The sequence below is a fragment of the Nyctibius grandis genome, chromosome 3 (assembly GCF_013368605.1).
Source record: "Nyctibius grandis isolate bNycGra1 chromosome 3, bNycGra1.pri, whole genome shotgun sequence".
Lineage (NCBI taxonomy): Eukaryota > Metazoa > Chordata > Aves > Nyctibiiformes > Nyctibiidae > Nyctibius > Nyctibius grandis.
In genome coordinates, this window is record NC_090660.1 from 75,159,489 (window position 1) to 75,179,280 (window position 19,792).

The following is a 19,792-nucleotide window of genomic DNA, read 5'->3' on the forward strand; positions in this document are numbered from 1 at the left end:
CAAGTGCTCTGGCAGTACTGCTACGCAGAGGGAAGCATTCTGGAGCCACGTAGCACAACTATCGCTTATGCCTAGGTGAGACGAACAGTGTCAATATTTACATTGCTCTGTAGCTTTAATAATAATATTGGAGAAGTGTAAATTAACAGTATGTTGAAACAGAAATGGTATAATGGTGCTTAGTGGAGGCAAAGAGATGCCATGTAGCAAGTTGCTAGTAGTTCTTCGGGGCTTTTCCTCAGAAGAAAAGAATCTGGTGGTTGTAAGTAAGGTCTAATTTGTTCTCCTGCTAAACAATAAATTACATGGTTGTATAAAGCTAGACTCCTTTTTAAATCAATGCATTTGATTTATTATGGGAGCAAGATACTAAAATTAATTTGTCTAGTGAGTGATGCAAGTAAAAATAGGCTGGTTTTGTTCTCAGAGGTAGTCACAGCACTGATGTTCAGGATCTACATGTGATTAATTTACATAGTTTTCCCATGTATATTCTGGCTCTCATTTATGTTAATCATATGCCAGTCTCAGCAGTCTGTCGTGGTGGGGTTTCTTTATTATGATAAAATTTTAGAAAATGGCACTGAGGAAAGCAGACCGAAGGTGATGAAAGTCTGAGCTTAACATGTCTGACTTTGTAACCAACACCAGATCAGCTATCCTTATGTAATTCATGACAGACACTTGTCTCATCTGTTCTTAAATCTCCAGTAGTGGAGACTCCTGCAGAGTGCTTCCCAAGTGGTCTGTTCCAGAGTTTTCTTAACCTTTTCATTAAGATGTTTTACTTAGTGCTCAGACTCATTTGAGTCTTTTTTTCTCTTTTTTTCCCCCCTTCAATTTAAGTCTCCTGTTTTCTGTGCAGTATACTGCAGACTTAGAGACCAGATTTCACTCTCTTTTTAGCAGTAGACTTCTAGTATGTTGAATGTTTCCAAAGATGGGGCATTTACAACCTCTCTGGGCAACCTGTTCCAGTGTTTTACCACCCTCTTCATAAAAAATTTCTTCCTTATATCTTGTCTGAGTCTACCTTCTTTTAGTTTAAAACCATTACCCCTTGTCCTATTGCTACAGGCCCTACTAAAAAGTCTGTCCCGACTTTGATTATCATTTCCCTGATAAGCCATCACTTGTGTAGATACAAGAACATCACTTCCATCTGATCTTTCTTTTTTCAGTTGTGTTTTCTTACATAATCATTCTCCCTATTCTCCTCTGAACTCTTTTCAAGTTTTTATTAAAGACGAGAAGTTGGGCGGAGAGGAACCTAATGAAATTCAACAAAGGCAAGTGTAAGGTCCTGCACCTAGGGAGGAATAACCCCATGCACCAGTACAGGTCTGGGGCTGACCTGCTGGAAAGCAGCTCTGCAGAGAAAGACTTGGGAGTCCTGGTAGACAACAAGTTCACCATGAGCCAACACTGTGCCCTTGTGGCCAAGAAGGCCAGTAGTATTCTGGGGTGCATTAGGAAGAGTGTGGCCAGCAGGTCAAGGGAGGTTATCCTCCCCCTCTACACTGCCCTAGTGAGGCCACACCTGGAGTACTGTGTGCAGATCTGGGCCCCCCAGTTCAAGAAAGATAAGGAACTACTGGAGAGAGTCCAGCGGAGGGCTACAAAGATGATCAGAGGACTGGAGTATCTCTCTTATGAGCAGAGGCTGAGGGAGCTGGGTCTGTTTAGCCTGGAGAAGAAAAGACTGAGAGGGGATCTTATCAATGCTTACAAATACCTTAAGGGCAGGTGTCAAGAGGATGGGGCCAGACTCTTCTCAGTGGTGCCCAGTGACAGGACAAGGGACAACAGGCACAAACTGAAACATGGGAAGTTCCATCTAAATATAAGAAGAAACTTCTTTACTTTGAGGGTGGCAGAGCACTGGGACAGGCTGTCCAGGGAGGTTGTGGAGTCTCCTTCTCTGGAGATACGCAAAACCCGCCTGGATGCAACCCTGTGCAGCGTGCTCTAGGGGAACCTGCTGTGACAGGGGGTTGGACTAGATGATCTCCAGAGGTCCCTTCCAACCCCAACCATTCTGTGATGCTGATTCTGTAAATATGAGGAATTACAAAAGGATCTTACAGGACTTCATGATTGAGCAATAAAATAGCAGATGAAAATCAATGTAGATAACTCTTTAATGATGCACATGGGGGGAAAAAACAAACCCCAAGTTTGCTTTCAAAATAATTGACTGTGGCCTTGCCATTACATCTCTTCTTCAAGACCTCAGGATATGATAGAAAACATCAGCTGAATTCTCAGCACCTATCAATAAAGCAAATCAGAAGTTATAATGGTTTAGACAAGGATAGATGACAAAGTAGAAATCATGCTGTCACGACCCTTCATTTTGAACAATCTGATGTTCTGATCCCTTCCATAAGGATATGGCATAATGGAAAAGGTTTAAAGAACGTCAGAAAAAATTGATGAATGGTTGGGAATGGTTTATAGACAGGACAGACAGACAAAATAATCTAGGATTGTTCAGCTTCATGATTGAAGGAGGATGTGACAGATGTCTGAAGAACAGGTGGCATGGATAGGGACTGACCATTGTCCTCACCAGTGCAGAACTAAAGGCATCAAATGAAACTGGCAGGTTCAAACCAAATGAAAATAGTGGTTCTTGATACAAGCAGCTAAGTTTGTACCCAGGATGTGAATCTCCTTCTACAGCAGGGTTAGTGATGTGAAGTTATTCATGAGTTCAAGATGAGATGGGAAAGAAGAGAATCACTGAAATCAATTAAATACATACGCGCTGCTGAACAGAGGAAGTGTTGAGTGACTAATGATTGAATTCTGGAGGAGTTTCTGATTTCAGTCAAATGCAAGGTTTAGTCTTATTCTATGTATTGAATCAATGATTAGACCTCTTTTTTACATAATATGCAGCTGCCATTGCAGCTCTGTTTGGAATGTAAATTATCTTTGATGTTTCACATCAATCTAAGATCTCACTGTAAGAATTCTGAGATTATATATTTTTTGTTCTGTTATTTTGTCCTGAATTTAGACAGAACAAGTAGTTTCCATCTCTTTTAAAATGTTAGGAAACATAAAGAGACTGTAAATCTAACAGATATGTTTATGATGACTACTTTACATCAATAAAACTGCACTTTAAAAGCTAGACCTCATAATTTAAAAGCAAATTTTACTAAGTTCTTTCTTATGTCTGAGCTAGTTTGTTTGCAGAAGAGTGTGTATTTTTCAGTGTCATGGTATATGAACATTGTGCATATTTTATCAATTTCCTCCTTACTTGATGAGTCAGTGAGACAGAAGTACTTTCATTACTGTTTTTCAAAGGATCAGCTGAGGTACAGATAGACCAGCTTTTCTAGTTGACCCTGCTTTTTAAGCAGGGGTGTTGGACTAAACAGTCTCAGGAGGTCCCTTCCAACCTGATTTTCTTGTGATTCTGTGATTCTAAAGGAAGATCAGGACCTGCATTTTTCTAATTCTAATTTAGTGCCTCAATTTAGGCCATTTTCCTAGATTTAACTAGAAAGCTATTAATAGGAAATAATCTGTAATATTTGTTTGTTCAGAAGTTCATAGGAAATAAGTGATGTTTCAGATAATAACTTTGTTATCCATGCCTTCTACAAAGAATGGTGACAAAAAGCAAACAAATTGAGACAAGATGTGTTTGGATTGTTTTAAACCTTAAATGTTAACTTTTTATGAAGTCTTTTTTTTTAGTAAGATATCTATATGTACGCATTTATTTAATGACAAGTGGAAAGATTTTGTCTCTTTTCTGCATATTTCTCTAAGTTGAGAATTAATTAACTTGTTCCCCACCTTAGAAGACGAGAGTTGTTTCGGGACATGGAGCATATGTGTTAATTATAATCAATAGTTATGTTCGACTAGAAAGCTCAGAAAACTTTCTAACTTGTGTTGGAATAAATAAAGCAAAATTGTTGTTTTTCATTCACAGGGTGCAAGAGTACAAAACACAGCCAAGAATTTAGGAGTGAGGGATCGAACACCACAGTCTGTTCCAAGGTAAGTGATTGTTTGTGTCCTAGACCATGATTTTGTCTAGTTTGTGCCAAAGTCTGTCCTAGCTGCTCAAAAGCTAACAGTAAACATTGACTGTATTGTGCACGAACTGGGAAGATTTGGCTTTTAATGTACATAAAATCAATTACGTTCTTAGCCATACAGTTTTACTTGAAGTAATTAGTTGCAGAAGTTCGGGCTATGTAGCACTTAAAAACATGCCCATTTTTGAAAAATGAAACCTATTTCTTGTTAATTATGAAAACACTGGAGTAAGTCCTTCATCACTTCTGATGTTTAGTGGTTTTGGGAAAATATTCCTAACTAAATCCATAATGCCATTTTAATGAAATACTGTACTGCAGTATCTCAGCAAAATCATGTTCTAGTTGCTTTTAGAGATGATGTAGTCTTTCTTTGTCTCTTCCTGAAACATCCGTTAGAATGAAAAATGTGACTGTTCTATATTTATCCAGCTTTTTAATGCTGTGATGGATTGCAGGTACCTGAAATGTTTCTTAAGAAGCACAATACTTATAAATGAAAATAACCAAACAACAATTTTCTTAATTTAATCTTAAAGTAGTTTTATTAATCCAGCTCTAATTTAAACTTTTTTTCCCAATTTAAAACATAATGTTTTTTGTTGATTAGTGATAACACATTGAATGAGCTAAACAGATATGTGGAATACATAACAGACCCTCTGTAGTGTTTAAATTTCGGTAAGGAAACAGTGGATTAGTAATACCTGATAGAGGTAACTGTGTGAATGAGCACATATGCTGTCCATAGCCTCACAGAAAGACTCTTCTGGGTTCTGACCATTAATACTCAGGAACTTTTTCTTACGCAACTTGCTCCCCTTTTCTCATGTGTCCCAGTTTCTCCCAGTAGGGAATCAGGGTACTGCTCATAATTTGTGTGTAAGAAATGACTGCACAATGTTCCATGCATGTGCTCGATCTGATTCCAGAAAAGGAGTGTACCTTAAGTGTACGAGATACGAGTAAATCCAAGTAGCAGCTGCTGTTCAGCTGCTGAGTAGCAGCATTTGTTGGAGTTTATATGCATCTTGCACACCTCGTAAAGGAGATTAAATAAGATCCAACAAAAGTACTGATTCTAGAGTAAACCCATCAGCAATGAAGTCATCTCCTGTACTAGCAGATGAGGGCATCCCTCCTCGCACCAGTGACTATCTTAGAGGCAATCCAGGACCAAAACTGCCTGATCAACGGTCTTGCATTGTGGGAATCTAAGGCAGTAAAATAACATTTTATTACAGTAAAAGCTGTGAGAAGCCTTTTCATATTTTGAATGGTATGGTTTTGGCCTTAAATGGACTCCTCCTTCATGACATAATTCTGGAGACAGCCAAAGAACTGTTGCAAACCAAACTTTTCCCACCTCTAAATGACAGAGCATATGTCCAGATTTGGAGTGTTTGTGATAAAGGAAAAAATCAAAGTTTTTAAAAAGAAAAACTTAGCCATGAGACATTTTTTGGCTTTGCATCAGTTGAGAAAAGATCGCCTCTTTCCAGTTGACACTCCCACAACATAGCAATGAAAAGCTGAAGAAACATTATGAGATAGCTCCTAGAATATAGAATAAACAGATGCATCCAGCATGCTTGCCACTCAGCAGCAATGGCAACGTCACTGGAATATCGCATTGACCTCAGTGTTCCTTTGGTGTACCCTTAGAGAGATGTGTTATGTAAGTCAGAATAGGCATCAGCAGGAGTAATACTTCTGATGTATAGGTAAATGATACTGTGGGTTCTCAATTCTTTGCCTTGAAACGAATTTCACCATTACAGTTGGTTCTGTTTAACATCACTTGATAGTGTTCTCAGTTCTCCGCAGTTGCCACTGTTTTCTGTCTTTTCTCAGCTGATCTGTTTGTACCATCTCAAATAGTTGTTCCATATATATTGACCCAGAACAGGCTATTTCTGCACTATACCATCTTCAGCAAGTCTTCAGCAGCTATAGCTCCTTAGGGATTTATGCAGCCTTGTTAGTTTGCTTCAGAATTCCCCTACTTCACTTGCTCTGAATCGTGCATCACTTGCTCTTAATCGTAATGATTACCATTTTAACCTGAAGAATGCACAGACCTTGGTACTTGGGGCTGGGATTTTCTGCACATTGTTCCATAGAAATTAGATTTTTCTAAAACATCATCAAAAACTAACCCCACTGCAATTACTTAATGAGATTCTGACAGTAATTTTATCTGTCTTTTGCTAGCTTTGAATATTACTGCTTTATTACACCAGCAGAATCAAATAACTCAAATAACCCGTTTATTTTTCTCTGCATAGTTGTCTGTATAAAGATCAGGCCATCTCTCATTGGTATACAAATATGAGATATACGTGTATTGGCTTATAGATGGCTCCTAACAAATACATTGGTGTCTGCACAATATGACCTTAAATGATCACGTTTCTGAATCTGCCAGATGACCATGTGTAAGAGCCCAATGATCTTCAGAAAACACTCTTATCCTGGAGGTTTGAAAGCAGGTTTGCAATCGCTGTTTGGCTGACAGAACTGATGCTCCCCTTTCTTACTATCCAGAAACAATACTGCTTGATAATCATGTCCAGTAAGATTCAGAGAAAAGTTATTTAGCCCACGGCCATTGTGTGTTGTCAGTGTCCTGTGGGTTTTAACTCCTAAGGGAACTGAAATCAGAGAACAGCAGCTATCCTGCCCTGCTCTTGCATAGCCACAGGATGCTTTTTTCTGACAAGATGTGCCTAGATGTTGAAGAGGCTTTCAATATTCATGGGGGCAGCCGTACCTACTGTGCCTCACCTAATTTCAGTAGCAGAGTATCATGCCAAAGAAGGCACCAGCCCATTAATCTTGAATTGTTCATGGAGTCCAGCCACATGTACAGATTTTTTTCTGTGTTGATTTGTAGTATGATTTTGAAATTTATGATTAGTTCAAATGGAGTCATATAAATTAGTGTGATGTTTAGCAGGCAAATTTGCAGAATATACTCGGAAAATTCAGATACCCCAAGCATCTTAAATATCCCTAGCCCCCAAGCCAGTGTACAATTCACCACCCTGCCTGTAGCCAGACCTACCAAACCTACTATTTCTATTGCTTGGTATTTCAATATCAGAGATTCCTCATGTTAAGTATTAATGCACATGCTGTGTCTTTGTCTCTTCAATTTTGGCTTCTGATGCTTTTTCTCTTTCTCATGCCATGCTCGGTCTCTCCTCTTTGCTATTACTTCAATGGTACACTTCCCCTGAGGAAAATATGTAATCTCCAAATGAGATCATGTCTATTGCTGGTCCTAATTGCTGTGGTTGAAGGGGAGATACTGTATGCTGGACATACTTATCAGAATGATTGCTATTTATTTTCAGTATTCCTAACGTTAGGGTAGAGTTTCAAACACTTTCTAATAACCGGGTCCATGCAAAAGGGTTTAATAGAAGTTCAAAAGCCTTTATGAATGAAGGAGTGGCTATTTCAATCTGTACTGAGGTAGTCATTTGAACCAAATCTTACTCGTCTTGACTTCATACATGTAGAAAAGGTGGCGAGAGAGTTTAAAATCTTCATGCTGGCGTGTCACGTGTCTGACATCTGTCTTCTATTCTTCAGACAGCATCAGCTTTACAGGGAACTGTGTTAGAGTGAGGTCTGACTGTGCCAAAAGAAAGCAAAAATGGAGGCAACTCCATTCACCAAGCAGCTTTTCCAATTTAGAAATGCAGAGCAACAACTGGTAATTGGATTAGTGGAGACTTCTCCAGAACAGGGTCTTTAGTGCAGAAACACGAAAAATTGACTGAACTGGAATGTCTTTATAAGATTGCTTATAGATATTTTAATGATACCACTTTCAATGTAAACATTCATGCTCATGGATAAGATTTTACTGGTTTTGAACCAATGTTATTAAACTGAATTCAGTATCTCTTGTTTTGCAGTGCAGGAAGACTTAGATTTAGTTTGTGTTCTGTAAATTTACCCATTTTAATAATGACCACGCTCTCAGAATAACAATTGCTTTGTTTTTTGTCATTGTCAGATTATACAAGCTATGCCAGCCACCACCACCTGTTGGAGAAGAATGAGGAGAACTGCTCCAGAAAATAATCCAATAATGGCCTTTAGGATACTGGGACTATATGACAAAATCCAACTGCACTATAGCAGTATGTGCCTGGGGCTTTGATAAATAAAAACCCCCTTTACTCAGGATAAAGAAAGACCCTAAATATTCTCTATTGGCATTGAAAAATGACTTCCAAAAAGCATTACACTAGTAGAACAGGACTCTTCCTTGGGAATTTTACACTGGAATCAGATTCATTTGATGTGTCTTGTTCAGCCACATGATAGGTATGGCCAGCAGCTTGAACACAAATGTCTTGTTCAGAGAGAATGACTTCACTTTTACACTGTACAGAATGCGTTCTTGTGGAAGGAATAAAAGCCTAGATAAGCTAGGCTTTATAATGAGCATGCACTTCCTATGGGGCCCTTTGCACTGATAATCCCTTTTTTCCTGTCACCATCATAATTTCTCAGAACGATGACATTACTGTTTCAAGGATATAATGTGAGGTTTAAAGATGGAAAACTCATCTCAGAATTGTGTTTATGACATGTTCAGACTGCTCCTATGAACATGTGCTTGTAATCAGTAAACCCAGGCATCTCTTAAGCAGTCTGTTGTCATACTCCTTTAGAAGGAGGGCCTGTATGGCATAGGAGGTGAGGTTTTGCCCTTTTTCCATTGCCATTATAATGAAGGAGAAGGGTAAGTTTGATCTTCATCCATAGTTAGACTAAATTTCAGACTCTGTCTAATGGATGTTTTACATTATTGCGCCTCTGCATTTCCGAGTTTTCCAGAGTTGTGTATATTCTTGTATAGTACTACACTAGCAGATCTGTGTAAGGCGAGGATGAGGCAGTATTGTTATGTTGAACTGGAAATGTCTGTGGTTTAAGTTGAGGGGTAGTTTGGGGGTTTGATGTTTTATGCTACCATTTCCCGTATTTTGTCAGAATTGGTTTATATAGCTTTTCAGTTCTTTGGAGTGGTAATTGTTATAGATTTATTTTGAAATTGTACTGCGTATTTAGAGGGCCCAGGGAAAATGTATCTGTGTTTGGTTGTTCTTTTGGCCAAAGAATTTTCAGAGAAAATGTCCCCCAAATGAGGTTTCATATTTGAACACGTTAAAACAAAAAATATATTCTGAAATAGTTCTACTTTTAGCAGTAGCTACACATTTTATTACAGCAGGACATATACTGTCGGAATAAAATTTATTTTTTGTACAACATCAGCCTCTAGCTATGCTGTAGCAATCAAACCTCACAACATACTTGTTGCATATTATCTAATTATTTATGAAACCTTCAACAAATATATTAATCCACAATGAAATAAGTGAGAATTCAAAATGAGCTGTACTCTTGCAGAGAGTGTTTTTATATAGAATATCTAGGGGACTTGTTACATTTCTCCAAAGGAGGAATTAGAGCTCCTACCTTTTCCAGTATTCTTAATGTTTTTACACAGACTTTAACTTTGCTAAGAAAATAAATATTTTTATATATCCACAGATATACATGTTTGCGCATATATGTGAGTTTCAATATGTATATATTTATGTAGTCGTATCAATTACTGGTCCAACTTTAAATATAGAATGTTTGCCTTAAACTGTGACGAAGACATGCCATAATCAACACTTCAGTAACAATTTCTAGTGGAACGTGTCCCTGCCCATGGCAGGGGGCTTGGAACTAGATGATCTTTAAGGTCCCTTCCAACCCAAACCATTCTATGAACAATTTCACTTTTATGCTTTGAGGTTTACACTCTCATAGTTACTGGAAGCTGTGGAACTATAATTTTTTTGATTAAAAAAAAACCAAACCATACCAGAAAACAAAGTTTTACTCTTTAGAAACTTACTCTCTTTGTCTATGATGACCTAATGCTTGTACATAAGAAAGAGTCACCATTTCTACAGTTGCTGTTCTAGTCAGGATCTCATACTTTTCGTTGTGTTTTATTCAGAGAGGCAGTATTGGCTAGGGTAATTCCTGTTCCAGGCAAAAGCGCCAAAAATGTTTCAGTTTCTGCTTGTTCAGACATCAGGAGTACAGAGAAGCCGTAACCTCCTCATGCCAAGGGTGGTGCCGGTGTCAGCCCCAGCTGCGAGCTCGCATCTTCCTGCGAGATTTGCCCATGTGAGTTTTGGTTTCTTACTATGAGGCAAGTCAGCTGCATGGAGCTGCTAATCCTATATAAAATAAAATAACCTAGAGGACAAAATCTGTTGCATGCACACACGTTATTGTAACTAGTCGCCACTTTTCTTTTTATTGCATTGAAAATGGCAGGAGTGTAAATATGCCAAAATAGTCTCCCTGTATAATATGGTAATTGTCGAATTCGTTTTGTTGTTAAAAGCATGGGGTAATAGACAGCTGTAAACACTGAGGGACAAATAGTTATGGACCAAATTCTGTAGCTATTGTTTCATGAGTGTGCATCATAAATCTTGACCTCTTGTTTTTGTGTCTAATTTTTGGTTCTTTAGTCTTTCTTCCCCTCTCAAGAGGCATTTTTCAAAAACTTACTCAGCACTATCAGCTTCATTGGTGACCCATACTGTAAAATGACGTGTCTATTTAGCCTGGTATCAAAGGGGCTGAGAAACTTAAGCCCTGGTTTTCTGGGATTACAGGTAGCACGTAAAGATAGGATTTCCAGAGGAAACTGGGCATAAACGTCCCACTGACTGTCTATGGAAAGTGGGGGCCTAATTTCTCAAAATTTCTTTCAAAATCTGGTGTTCATTTGAAATGTTGTGCAGCTTTTCAAACTGCTTATCTTGTCCCTCTGTTTTCAGAGCCTACTGCACATTCTAACACATCTGGCTTCTAATAACATTAGATGGATCTTTAAGAAGCCCATTCTTAAATTATAAATTTACTTATGTTCATTATTAACACTATTTATCTTGTTTGGTATATGTAGAGGATGTATTTGTTCCTTATGCAAGGTGCACTTGCAGAGTGAAAAAAAAAAAACATTCTCACCACAGTATGTTTATACTCTCATAAATTTTTCGACTTAGAGATGACAAGAAGAGATGACCAAGAGTGATGATTTACAACAACTGCAACACCCGTAGCTTGTGAAATCTTTGCTTCTACAGCAACAGATTATGCAGCCTATTTTTATGACAATGTGTTGTACTGGTTTAGGGAAAGCATTCTGTATGTAATTTTTACTTTTTCATCCAACACAAGTGTAATTCTGGGAATAAACTCAAGGGATCTAGAGACATACATTACCAAATACTGACTACCATGATTCAGTGGTAGTCTATGGGGGATGTACGGGAGATGTAACAGCTGGGAAGGGAGGGTTAAGGGCCAAGGAACAGCTAAGTTGCCATAGGGTTCATGCTTGGAGAAAACTTAGATTTTGATTTTAAGGTAGAGCTGATGATGTCTGGTCTGTCTTTGTAACCATCATCTATGAATAACAGGATACTAAACAGTCTTTATGAGATGAGCATTGATTCAGTCTAGTTCCCCAAATTAAGTATTTTATAACACCTATTTTCCTTGTAGATTGTAAATGTAAATGAATACAAAAATACATATATTAGAGTTTCTCAATGTCAAACATTTTTGTCTTTAGGGATCCATTTTAAAGTAAATATTCCTGCTGTCAGCTGAACCAACCAACCAATTTTACGTCCACCGAGAGCGCTACAATCTTTAGGGGCTTTTTAGATAGTTTTCACTGGTTTTTAGCAAATGCATCAGGTTTTTGGATTGGTTTTTATTTGTTTGTTTTAATGCAGTCAGTAGTGGTCAGAACTGCTCTTCTACTGTTTTAGACCAAAACAATTAAACTTAAGTTGACGAGGATTTATAGTAATCATACTTCATTTCATTTGTTAGAATCCTCTAATAGAAAAAAATGAAGCAGTTTTATTGATCTGTTTTTACCCAGAGAAATTCACAAGCAAACAGCAGTGATTTTTTTTTTTTTATTAATTCATTGTCAGATATACTGTGTATATATATAAAAGGCAATTGCCTGAATGTGAGTATACACAGCATGGTTAAGCATGATGCTCAAAAAAGGAAAGTATCTATCATTTATTTTCTTTTAAATTGTGAAATGAGTAACTGTAGTATATATATATTGTTCCGTACTCTTTACTTTACAGCCATGTCATGGATATGTCTGCCAGCATTTTATGCATATTTTGCACCATTTTTGTTTAACGTTATGAAAAGAGGAGAGTTTCTCAAGCTAATGCATTGCCTTATGTATTTTATCTATGTAGTAGTTGATAAATGCAGGTCTTGCTTTTCTAATTGTACACCAGCAGTACACTGGCATTGGTAAATTAGATGCACAGTACATACCTGTCTCAGGATACCTGGATTTTTCATCGTTAGGTTTTGAAGTATAAAAAGATACTGAACTCATATTTTTGTATGCTGACAATTGTGTGGTTTTTTTTTTTTATATACTGTATATATCAATCAAGTTTTCCTGAAGAAAACGTATTATTAGGAATGTTTCCCTTTTCCTGCTAGAAGACGCGGGTTTATGTTTTCTTGTTACGTATGTGTAAATGAATATCCAGCATGCACAGTCCTGCAGATGTTAACCCCGGTGAGAAATTTCAGGTTGTCCAGAGGCCAGTCAGGTAGTCATTTCTTATGTTCTTCTGCAGAAATAACATCTCCATGGTAAAAGTCTTGTATCGCTAGAGTGGAACTACTTTAGAAATAGCTTCTGCTTCAGTTTGAAAGTCCAATAGAGTGTTTAAAGTAGCTGGGACATTTCTGGAAGTACTTAAATTTGGACTTTCATGGGAATATCCACAACATCTTTTGTGGGGGTGTGTGTCCTATCTGTACCATGCGCCAGATTTAAAAGACTAAGCAGCCTTATTAACTTTTTAACACCCTGTATATAGTGTACGTATTTGGTTATACTTGTGTTACATTTTAAAAATTAATTTCTGCATTGAGTATTGCACACGTTTTTCAAATGAAGAATATATTGTTTGTAACATCTCATTAAGCACAAGAGAGCATTACTGCTTTGAAGTATTATGTGTAAGTACAGCCATACACAGAATCTCTCTGAGCTTTTCAAACTAGCAGCTCTCTGGGTAGTTGAGTTGTTAGAAGTAACCTTTGGAATTTAATGTTAAATATCCTTGAAACATGGATTTAAATTACTTTTTCCTTTTTTTGTAAAGTGCCTGTGTAGCATACTTTGAATCAGTTGCTATATTGATTATGGGTTAAACTAATACCGTGTACTTTTAGATCTATGGTTTATTTTTTTAGTCTACATATTAAAGACTGGAATGGTAACAATGTATTACAAAATGTCAGACAGCAATAAACCATTCATAATATGGCCACTGCAAATCTCTTTATTTGTAAGCAAGAAATACGTTGGGGGGGAGGGGGTTGGGGGACTTCAACCCTTTCAGTATGGCTGCCCTAGGAATTCTGCTGCAGGAGAACAGAAATTAAACTTCTATAAATAAATGTTTATAATAATAGTGTCTTCTGAGAACCCAGGCCCAATCTAGGTTGATTGCTGACAATTAAAGTATATCTTTATAACCAGCGGAAAAATGAAGCCTGTGTGAGCAGTAGTCCCTGGCTTTGGGCAGCTGTATTTTGTGAAGGCTGGAAGAGACACAGGCATGAAAATCCCTTTCTGGCCCCGTTGTGCTATTACTCCCCCACAAAGGTCCAAGACATCCACCATTTCTGGCATTCCCTTGTCTGAAGACTGAAGTGTGAAGTGGTCATCACCTGTTTACTGCTGTGCACAAGGATAACCTGACAAGCATAATGTGGAGTGTTGCACTCCCTGTGCTATAAAACCACCTATAAGTGACTGATCCTTTAGAGAGATTGGGAACTAGCTCCGAGCTGCTGTTGGGATGCCAGGGGTTTCAGGAGGGACACTGAATGTTTTTTCATAGGACTGAAAGCTGATGAAATATTAGACCTCGCTGAGCAGTTAGTTATCTCTGTATGAAGGAAGTTCTGATTTCTACACGGTTGTTGTGATCAAGACCAAGAGGAGCAGTGGAGGCAGGACCAAAAGCAGCTACAAAGGTTTTGTAAAATCCCTTTTGTTTTCCATCTTCTGCTAGCAGGGAGGAGGGTGAGGAGGAACATATTTCTGGATAACTAGACTTCAAAACATAGAGTACTTTTTTTTTTTTCCTCTTCTGTCCTAAGTATTCCTCTCTCCATAACTTTGAGAAGAAGGCAGCATGGAATTGTGGAGTATTGAGAAGCAGAAGTGACCAGATTATTTCAAATATGGCCTGCTTTTCTACCATCATAAGTGAGGTTTCTTTTTTTCGGTGCTCCTCATTTCTGTGGTCTTGACTTGCCGCCATGAATACAGCAGAAATAAAGTCCAAAGAATTGTTTTCTTGATCAGTGTACACAATGGGAATAAATAGCGCTTTGAAAAAACTTCTGAGGAAGATATCAATCACACCATGGTAGCACTTGGGTGTCCTGGAATTTCTCATCTTTCATGAGAAATCATTGCTATCATCATGATTTGAAAGTCAAAATGTCTGCAAAGGGACTTGTTACACGTACATGTCAGAGGTCATATGAGGCACAGTGTGAGTTCACGATTCAAAAAGGATCATGTATGTTCCCTCACATCAAAGTGTATATCACTTAATCTTTGAAAGTTAAGACACTTCCTTTTAAATGTTACTCATAAACTTTTACTATGCATTTGATTGCTTTTTTTTTTAATGGCTCATTATGTCATGCAGAAACAGGATAGATGATGCTCATACTTTGCTTATACTAATGAAGCGGAATTGCTAACAGTTACTCCATTCTTGCTTGTAGAAATCTTAATTCTCTGAAACGGCTTTCTCAGTTATTACTTGATTTTTTTACCCCCACTCATTTCTGTATACGTTTTCCTCTGTGGAGCTGCCAGGGTCCTGAGAGCACTAAAAGGGGCACTCTAATTGCCCCAACCAGCCTCATCCCTGCACCTGCTGGCCATGGATCTAGGGCAGCGTTTCAGCTGGGCAGCTCCTGTCTCCAGCCTCATCTCCTGGGTGGACCTTGAAACCTGCGTTATGGGTAGCTTTGTCTCTAGCCCCATCTTCTGCTATTTCTGGCTGGACTTTCTGGATGAACCCTGTACCTGACTCAATATTTCACCTTGTCTGATCATGCCTGAACTGTCAGCAGAGCCTGTTGTTGTCCTGGTCCTGCCAAGAGGAGGTCACTGGGCTGTATTCGCCCACAGGTCCTGGCTTGTCCTCCTTCAGGGAGTGGACATGCTCTTTCTGCTCCCCGAGAGGAACATCCAGTGCTTGTACAGGTTCTGCCACGTCTAACATACTACTGGCTTGTGTTGCATTAAAGCAGATTAATGGATTAGAGTGCTGTTGGGGGGAAAATGCCCATTTCCAGTCACAAGACGGATGGGAGGCCTCTTCCATTGATTTTAATCTTGGGACTAAAGGTAGCAGCCAAAAATGCTCTATAGCCCTAATTTGGCAAAAAGATTTGAAAATGCATCTCCAGAACATGATAGGACGGGGGGAAATAAAAGATACTGGTTACTGAGAAGGAGTGCAAGATAAGACAAGTGCTGAGCAGTGTTCACGTAGCAATGACATGTCCTGAAGATTTGACTTCATTTTTTCCAAGTATTTAGCACAGTTGATATGTTAACTGCATGCTTTATAGAAGATTCAGTGTAAATTCTTACTATTTTGACTTACATCCAGAACACTTTTAAAGCTCTAGGTTTTAGCTAGTCATGTTTTGTTCTTGTTACTTAGATTTCTTTAGCAGGGCGGGAGGGATTTTAACATCTGGAATAAATAATTGGTGTCTTTCCTTGTGAAGCATAACAGCCTCTAAAAGTAGGAGGAAATTGTACTGGATATATTCTGGGAGCATAATCAAATAAAAGGAACACCAATAGGTTTTGATTCTGCTTTCATTTAAATGAATAACCAAATTTTCATCGACTACAGAGAATGAATCCATAATACTGGGACTATTATGCCAGAACCGGACTAGCTTGAATGCTTGTCAATGTGTTTAGTTCACCTAATTAATGAAACTATTCATGTCTCAAAACAGAAAGCTTGACTGGAAATGAGAAGCAGACCACATGTAATCAATGGCATTTTGTCATCCACCAGCCATACAGTCGGTCTAATCAAACCAACACAGGGCATGATGGCAAGCAAATGAACATCAGTACTTAACTGAAGTCAGTGCATCATCGCAGAAGTTAATGACAAAGTATCACCCAGTTTAAGACAGAAATAATGTCTGATCCTGATCAGTGCTACTTGCTCATATTGTAATACATTTCAAAATACCTTGAGTGACAGTTGAATTCAAGTTCAAGACAAAGTGAAGCTTGACTGAATGTTTAGCAATATATTAGATGCTGTTCCAAAATAGGAAAATACATAAAGCTTTTATATATTAAGAAGTTGAGTAGGTGTTTGGAATTTTGACAGCACACCCTGGAAAACTCGTAGCTTGGGAAACATAGGGAAACAATTATAATCATGTGCCAATTTTGAAGGACATTTGTGGGCCTGATACAGACAGAACAGACAGTAGGCTTTCATTTCTGGACTAGTTCCCATGACTTTGAGAGAAAGCATTAATATTTGAAACTGTAGTGTAGGACTAAACTACATTATCTGGATACTCATCACACAACAGTCATGAAGAGAAGGAAAATCTCTTTTTGCCTTAATCCTTATCTTTAAAGAAAGACAAATTCCCTACCTAATCATAGCTCCTATTTTTATTTCTAATGTGAAAAATAATCTGTGTTTCTCTACTGTCCTCAGTAACAAAACAATGTGTTAAACAGGATTTTAAGACTTTTGCCTCTTTTTTTTTCCCCCTCTTTCATTTAATAAACTCATTTATTCATGCCAGGTGAGATGCCTTTCAGAGGAACAGTAGAAGTTAAGATTCCAGTCACATTGATGTTATGGGCCTGTTGTGCCTTCACCACCTTTCTTGAAGGCCACAGTCTGTTTGGAGCTTCCTGCAGGAGCACTTGTCCCAGTGGTGAGCAGTCAGGCAAAGAGAGAACTCTGAAGATGGGGGAGTGACTGAAGTTCTTTCTGTTGAGATTGAGGTAAAAATGCACCCCGTTTCCCTTGGAGTTTAACTATGATCTAAATGAGTTTATGACAAAAAATACAGTTCAGTATAGTGAAAGTAGAATGTGAGCCTTACTGATGGTCTTTCATATATCTGATTGCTAGAAAAGCAGGAAACATATTCTGTACCAGTTAGAATAAAAGTGGGACAACTGCTTATAGCATGTTTTAGAATGGTAATAAAATTTGAATGAGAAGGGCAGAAAAAACAGTGGAAATCCCTACTTTGTCCCTAGATTGCCTTAATATTTAAATTTGGTTTAGGCCACATTAGATCAAACGAATGAGGATGTATCCCTCATTCTTATCATGATTTCAGTAGAATTCAAAGCAGTTCAAAATTTTCTCTGAAGAAGTAGAAAATTTGATATAAACTGAGGAACTCATTCTACTGTTCTTCTACTTTCCAAGTCTTATTTCCCTGTTTCCAAACACTAATAACCCCTGTAAACCTTCCTTAGAGCAGACTCAGGGGGGAGGCCAAAGAATAAACCAGCATGGAAAATGGACTCTGCTCATGTTTAAAGGTGCCGAAGGCTTTTCAAATGTGCTGAGCTGCAACCATTTTGTTTCATTCAGCATCGGTCTGATGTATGTCACTGAGCAGGGCTGTTGGTACAGTGCAGAAATACACACTCTGCCAGATTATTTTAAAGTTGTGATATGTGGAAGTCGATCTGCTTTGAATAAGGTGGGGTGAAATTGAAGAAATGTGATTCCTCTTGTGAAATGTGCTGTTTGGATCACATACAGGACTCTTCAAATATCCTGCTGTGGGAAATAAGACTTTTTGACAACTTGGATGTTAACAGTCTACTAAAAAATAATCTGCGATCTGCATCCTGAAGTGACAGTTGTGTAGTGTTTCAGCTACTGGATAGCAGCATGAAGATGTGGGAGGACAGACCAGAGATGATGTCGAGATTCCTCTGGCTTGCACTGTTGTTAGTCCAGTGCATCTTGTGTAGCTTCAGCAGGAGAGAGAAGGAATTGCTCCTCTTACAGAGCACAGCCAGGCCACTGGTGTGCAGTCCCAGGATAAGCACGTTCAACTGTTTTCAGGCAGAGGAGAGTATGATGTTTAGTTTTGACTGAAAACTTTTGATTGCCAGGCCAAAAACTCTGAGAAGATTTTCATACCCTTTTAGCACGTGGCCCAGTCTTGTGTGTGTTAGATGTTGTCAACATATGTGCTTTGGATCAGGCCTGCTTTGTTTCCATATCCTTGAGGCACTTAGATGAGAGTTAGGCTCCAACCTATTTGCCTATCAGGTGCAGGTGTACCCAGAGCAGAGCTACAGTCGCTCGAGGGATTTTTCAGCCAGAAGGGAGGCATCTGGAGAGTTTAGGCAGACTCACAAGCCATTTTGAGTAACATCTTTGGACTTAATGATTGAAATCCTAGTATAGGTACTGAAGTTGTAGTTACCTAAAGGTAAAATCAGGAATTATGTCATATTTTTTCAAAAGTAACTCAGGGCTGGGTTATCAGAAAAAATATATATATATATTCAGCTGGATCAAAGGAATCAATCCAGCTTTAGACTTGGATTCTGATGTGCAACGTGGCTTCTATTCATTTAGTCACTTGTGTCAACAAACGCTAAGTGTCCAGCGGTAGTTCTGAGAACAGAACTAATACTCCTGTTCCATTAGCCAGCTCTGATAATTTTACAGTGAACATCTAAGTTCTTCTGACTTATGGCAAGAAAAGTCTTAAATCCCTTTTATGAGACATTTGTATTTGGAAACCTAATCATGAAGACAACCATTTGTTAAGATTTCTAAAGCCTAGCCCAAATTATTTCCATGGCAGTTAGGCATCAAAACACTTTTGAAAATCCTGACAGGCTATCTGCACCATTTGTAAAGAGGTAGCTTTAAGAGTCTCATTTAGATGCATACAAAATATAAGATGAAGGAGGTAACATTCACGGTGTCATAAAATTCCTTCAGAACAGAGATGAAATACCAATTCTTATAAACAAACGTGATCTTTCATTTACAATTTTCCGGTCATAAGAGCAGTGCACGTTTTTTCATACTCACATGAAGTTCCAGTATTTAATATTGTCAAAGCAACAGCCTTTCACTTCTAGTTCAATTCACTATGTATTTGTCTAATTTGGCTTGAGTCGTTGCTGTAGAGACCTTTCCCCTTAACTGCCAGTCCCAGTGTATGGCGAGTTTTATTTAAATACTTGCTGGCAAAATCATCAGTTACTCAGAGATTCTGGCTTATATTCAGAGCTTCCTCTTCTCTAACCTCCTTTCCAAATGTCCTTGAATATATAAATGTCTTGGCTAACCACCTAATGACAGGCTCTCTCGCTGGCTCCCACCCATTGCGAACCTCATTACTCATGTTGTATTTGTTCTGCCACAGCTTCCCAGATATCTCAACTATCCAAAGATTTTTAAAAATTGTGCATAATCTGGAAGATCAGAACTCGAGTAAGTCAGTGTTTCTGTTGAAACAGCAGGGATAGAACTAATCCCCAA

The 19,792-nt window shown here is 38.3% G+C and overlaps 1 protein-coding gene across 1 annotated transcript in view; it reads left to right on the forward strand.

Moving 5' to 3' along the window:
• The window catches only part of PREX2 (phosphatidylinositol-3,4,5-trisphosphate dependent Rac exchange factor 2), a 199,009-nt gene extending 185,508 nt beyond the window's left edge, over positions 1-13,501 (forward strand). The window contains exons 40-41 of the mRNA XM_068396145.1: positions 3,959-4,026; positions 8,098-13,501. Coding sequence (XP_068252246.1) covers positions 3,959-4,026; positions 8,098-8,143 — 114 coding nt within the window. The 3' untranslated portion in view covers positions 8,144-13,501. The remainder of the gene's footprint in view (positions 1-3,958; positions 4,027-8,097) is intronic.
• The last annotated feature ends 6,291 nt before the right edge of the window (positions 13,502-19,792 follow it).